This window comes from Mugil cephalus, chromosome 20, assembly GCF_022458985.1.
Source record: "Mugil cephalus isolate CIBA_MC_2020 chromosome 20, CIBA_Mcephalus_1.1, whole genome shotgun sequence".
Taxonomy (NCBI): domain Eukaryota; kingdom Metazoa; phylum Chordata; class Actinopteri; order Mugiliformes; family Mugilidae; genus Mugil; species Mugil cephalus.
Window position 1 is genome coordinate 15,200,045 of NC_061789.1, and position 4,705 is coordinate 15,204,749.

A 4,705-nucleotide genomic window follows, 5' to 3' on the forward strand; every position below is an offset into this window, starting at 1 on the left:
AAACAAATATATCTGTCTACACTTCAGTGTGTTTTACGTGGTCCACAAGCGAGGAAAAAACACGCGGTCCAACCATAGACTGTACGAGGTTGGCTATATCGACATTTCCGTTTTCAACTAGTCAGGCTGGCTAGCGTGGCTAGGCTAACAACAACAGTAGTGTTGTTAGGGTGTGTGTGTGTGTGTGTGTGTGTGTGTGTGTGTGTGTGAATAATATGCCGGACAGCCTCAGTATGTGCCCGGTGCAGCCTCAGTGTGGCGCACCACATATGGCTCGACAATCGATTAGCCGCTTTTCGACCTCCGCTCCTGTTTTTTTTGCATAATGTAATGTCCCGTTGCGACTCGGTCGTGTCTCTTCTCAGTGAATTCTCCAGACAGCATCGAAGAACACCCTGCCCGATCATCAGGTTGGTAGACCTCGACACGAACAAACTCATTAACTAGTCCTGTAAAGATTTACAACCTCCGTAGTAGATCTACTCACAAGTCTACTGACCTCATAGTTTATCCTGTCGCGTGACTTTAAATTATGTTTAAAGCCCCGTGCTCGACTAAAGTTTATTTAAAGCTTTTTAAAATGGTCATCATCGTTATTATGGTCAACACTACCCTATTTAAGGGGTAAATATACACATATATATTTGTTCGCTGCTTTATCTGGGATAGGTTGTCACCTCTGTGGGATCAAGCAGTCGTAAAACATTTGCTTTTGAACATGTCTAATTCAGTTTCATCTTTTCCTTAATGCCTTAGAATTTATTGCCCAGAAATATTTTACGCTGAACACTAACTTGAATTAAATATTTAACGGCTTTTGCGGAGGCAATAATAATAAAAACAATATGCTTAAATATTATCTAGCCCCCATTGTAAAACTAAGGTCGGTATGTATGATGAGTACTTTTACCTTTGATTTTGGCAACATTACTTATTACTTAAGTAAAATTTCGATCTATTTTTTTCTTTTGGATTGTTAGATCACTGGTTTAATCCCCTCTGTCGACTATAGGCTTAGGTTCTTTGATCAGACCTTGCTCACTTGGATGACTTAAATGCAGAGAACAAATTCCTTGTATGTGTGTTCATTTTTGCACGTCAAATAAACCTATAAACTTATTATGAGATTATGGCAGTGTGCTTTCTATGTATTTTATTATTCATTATCAATTAAATTATTCGTTATCACTGTTGTATAACTGCACATAAAGAACCTTAACTAAAATCCTGCTTCTCTTTACAATACCCACACTTGACCCACTGATCAGTGTGGGACTAGATTTCCAGACCTGTTACTGTGTTATTTTTATGTTATTGCTTGAAATATCTTCACTCGTGATGAGTGAGCATGTTGGTTCAAGCCTGAATAAAGGGGCACTGGGCCGTTGCAGGCAGTTTAGCATTCCGGCACGCATAAAGCCGATTAGAGAACACGTAGCGAACTGACTTTGGCCTCAGTGGTGCCTAACAGGGTCAGAGATGGCTTATCTCAGCGGGAGATTTAAACTGTCTTAAGTTTTAATTTAGTGTGTATGTTAGATCGTGCCTCCTTAGAGGTCTCACAGCAATCTTCAGAGATCATATCGGTTCAAAAAATACTGATAAATACATATTTATGGTCCACAATGGTCATCATGGTGACTTCATTTGCTTTTTTGACTAAGCAGTCAGGATCCCTTCAAGCCTCTTCGAGTCAGAGGTGGAAGAACATGGGGACCAGGAGGGTGCTGGTGACCGGGTGCTCCTCAGGAATCGGCTTGGCTGTGGCCACACGGCTGGCCAAGGATGAGCTTAGACGGTTTAAAGGTCAGCCATCCGCTCCCTTCAACCGGACCATGACGTCCGGTAGAAAACTGAAGTAAGCACAGCTCATGATAGCCAATGTTTTTCGTTGTTTATGTGAGGCAGTGGTTGCCACAATGAGGGACCTTGGAAAACGGGGGCCCTTGGAGAAGGCAGCAGGTGACTCCTTGGATAAAACTCTGGAAATCAAAGAGCTGGACGCTTGTTGTGAAGACTCCATCAAAGAGTGCATCGACAGCCTGCCGAACAGACGCGTGGATGTTCTGGGTTTGTCTCTCCTTCACGTCATCAAGTGGACCTGAGATTTTTCTGCAAGTGTACAATACCATAACACAGGTCTTCTGTTGTAGTGAACAACGCTGGCGTCGGCATGATTGGGCCGCTTGAGTGCCAGAGTATCACTGCCATGAAGGAGCTCTTTGATACAAACTTCTTTGGTCTGGCACGGCTGGTAAAAGAGGTGCTGCCTGACATGAAGAAGCGGCAGAGTGGCCATATCGTGGTGATGAGCAGCGTCATGGGAATACAGGGTGCGTTTTGTTTAGTTTTTGCCATGAAGTCTCAGAAGAAACTGTAAAAAAAAAAAAAAAAAAAAGTTTCCTAATACATTTCCTTTCCTAATATTCCCCACGCAGGACTCCTCTTCAATGACGTCTACGCTGCCTCCAAATTCGCCGTGGAGGGATTCTGCGAGAGTCTGGCAGTGCAAGCAATGAAGTTTAACATCAAGTGATTACATGAAAAATACATCAGCTTTAGAAATGCAGACAGCCTACAACTAAAATCATGAGTTATCAGTAAGCCTGCATTGGTAAGATTCTTGCAGCTTGACGCCCGTAATGGAACGCAGGTCAAAGATTTATGTTTTTCTGTCTCTGTCGCTAGGACGACTCTTGTTGAGCCCGGCCCTGTGGTGACAGAGTTTGAAAGGAAGGTGTACGAAGAGGCTGAGAAGATGGATCTGTCGGGGGCCGATGAAGAGACTGCCAAGATCTTCCGAGAGCTCTACCTGCCATACTCCAAGAAGATCTTCAACTCGTTAGGCCAGACACCAGAGGAAGTGGCTGAGGCACGTTTCTTTTACAGTTTAAATGATGTATAATGAAGGAACCTTCTCGAGTGTTAAATAACATGTTTGTTTTTTTTTTTGTTTGTTTTTTTTATTATATATATAGCAAACATTTAAAGTCATCACCGCCAAGGAGCCTCCTTTGCGCCACCAGACCAACCGCCTGTACATGCCCATGACTGCCCTGAAACATGCCGATCCGACTGGCCGGCTGCCCCTCGACGCTTTTTATAAGATGATCTTTAAACACGACAGGGTGTTCAACGCTACTCTTGGGGTCCTAAACATGCTCCAGAGGAGGGCAGGGAAGAAATGACCACATGAAATGTTTTTCCCGATGGGATGTAGTGCCTACCCTCCAGGTGAAGCTTCCTTGTGTATAGAATTGTACGGGACAGTAGTAATTTTATTCATGGAATAGTAACTCCAAAAGCAATGCTTATTCTTGATTTACTGTGAATGGACTTTCTTGCTTGTCGTACATTCATTTCTCATTTAAGTTTGCGTGATTTGCTCTTAAGAAAACAGGAACAAGATCATTAAAAAACATAAAACTAGTGATTTATACTTTTGGTAAGCAGAAGGGGAATCAATTGAAGTGGTAATACACTTTATCTCAAAACACATTCTCAATATAAGTATTTATTGTTTGAGTTTTATCTGTGCTGCAGTGGACACCCAGATGACAACACGTGGCGTCTTGTACCTCTCCTCTCGTCTTGCTGTAGCTAATTCAACGCTACCTGTCTTCCATTTCTGTCTGTCTCTCAGTTTATAGCTCTTCCTGAGTGAAAAGTTGAACATTCTCCTGACCTTGTAAAGTATATAGGATTTAATAAAGGCACTTTGTGTTCTATAACAAGATTATTCAGCGGCTTTCCCTTTTGTAGTAGTGGAGGCCAAGCAACCACAGTGGTTGTACAACATGCTACGCCATGCCAACAGTCTCGGCTCTTACCCAACCGGTGTTCTCCAGATGTGTGTCCACATCCAGTTCTTTACTGGATCTCGTTTATAAAGTGAGGATGAATCTGTTCTTTGGAACACACTTAAACATGAGAGTCATGCAACTGATCAAAAAATCTCTTTTTCTCTATTTCACCAAAACATGTAACAGTAATAGTCCAATGACACATCCTACAGTGGAAATTGAGTCTAAATAAACTCCTTAAGCTTTCAGATGTGAACTGTTATTTTAATTATAAATGAGATTCTGTTCTGACTCATCAGTGAACGGACGTGGGCCTTCTGAGGGTGTCCTGTTGGTGGGGGCTTTTGGGAGAGAGGAGGGGCCTCTGTGGTCAGGCTTGTTCCAGTGCATCCCACGTACAGCGGATCAGGGAATTTGGAGGCCAGGTCAGCAGCCTGTGCTTCCCGGTCACTGGAATAACAAGGAGTGAAATCATACAAATACAAAACACAAAAACTTTTCCCATTACCTGAAATTGTTCATTTCTATAATAGTATAAAACTAGCGTTATCTGCAAGCAAATGGTCAGAAAAGAAGTCAGGAGTTTGGTCTGGGATTGTGTAGTGACTACTATCTGTTGGGAGCTAAACCGAGTTGGATGATATTTTAACCCTCTTTTCTGTGTCATTTGTAATCTTATCGTTGAAGGTATGAATCAAATCATTAAGCACTTCTACTGAACACGATGACACAAAAGTGTAGTCCCCTACAGTTTTATTATATGCAATTTATCTTAGAAAAAGGCTGTAGAAAGGTAGTATGCACAAATATTTTGAGCTACTTTTAAACAAGTTCTGAAATGAATAATGATATATGATATCGAAGACTGTAATACGCAATAAAATATCAGTCAGAGCTTCAAA

At 41.9% G+C, this 4,705-nt stretch overlaps 1 protein-coding gene across 1 annotated transcript; it reads left to right on the forward strand.

Annotated features, from left to right (window-relative positions):
- Positions 1-194: 194 nt before the first annotated feature.
- Positions 195-3,739, forward strand: zmp:0000001048 (retinol dehydrogenase 8). Its single transcript, XM_047572496.1, has 7 exons — positions 195-410; positions 1,668-1,806; positions 1,909-2,070; positions 2,154-2,333; positions 2,439-2,532; positions 2,689-2,872; positions 2,979-3,739. Exons 2-7 carry the CDS (start codon positions 1,710-1,712, stop codon positions 3,186-3,188), a joined length of 927 nt encoding a protein of 308 aa, XP_047428452.1. The 5' UTR covers positions 195-410; positions 1,668-1,709; the 3' UTR covers positions 3,189-3,739.
- The last annotated feature ends 966 nt before the right edge of the window (positions 3,740-4,705 follow it).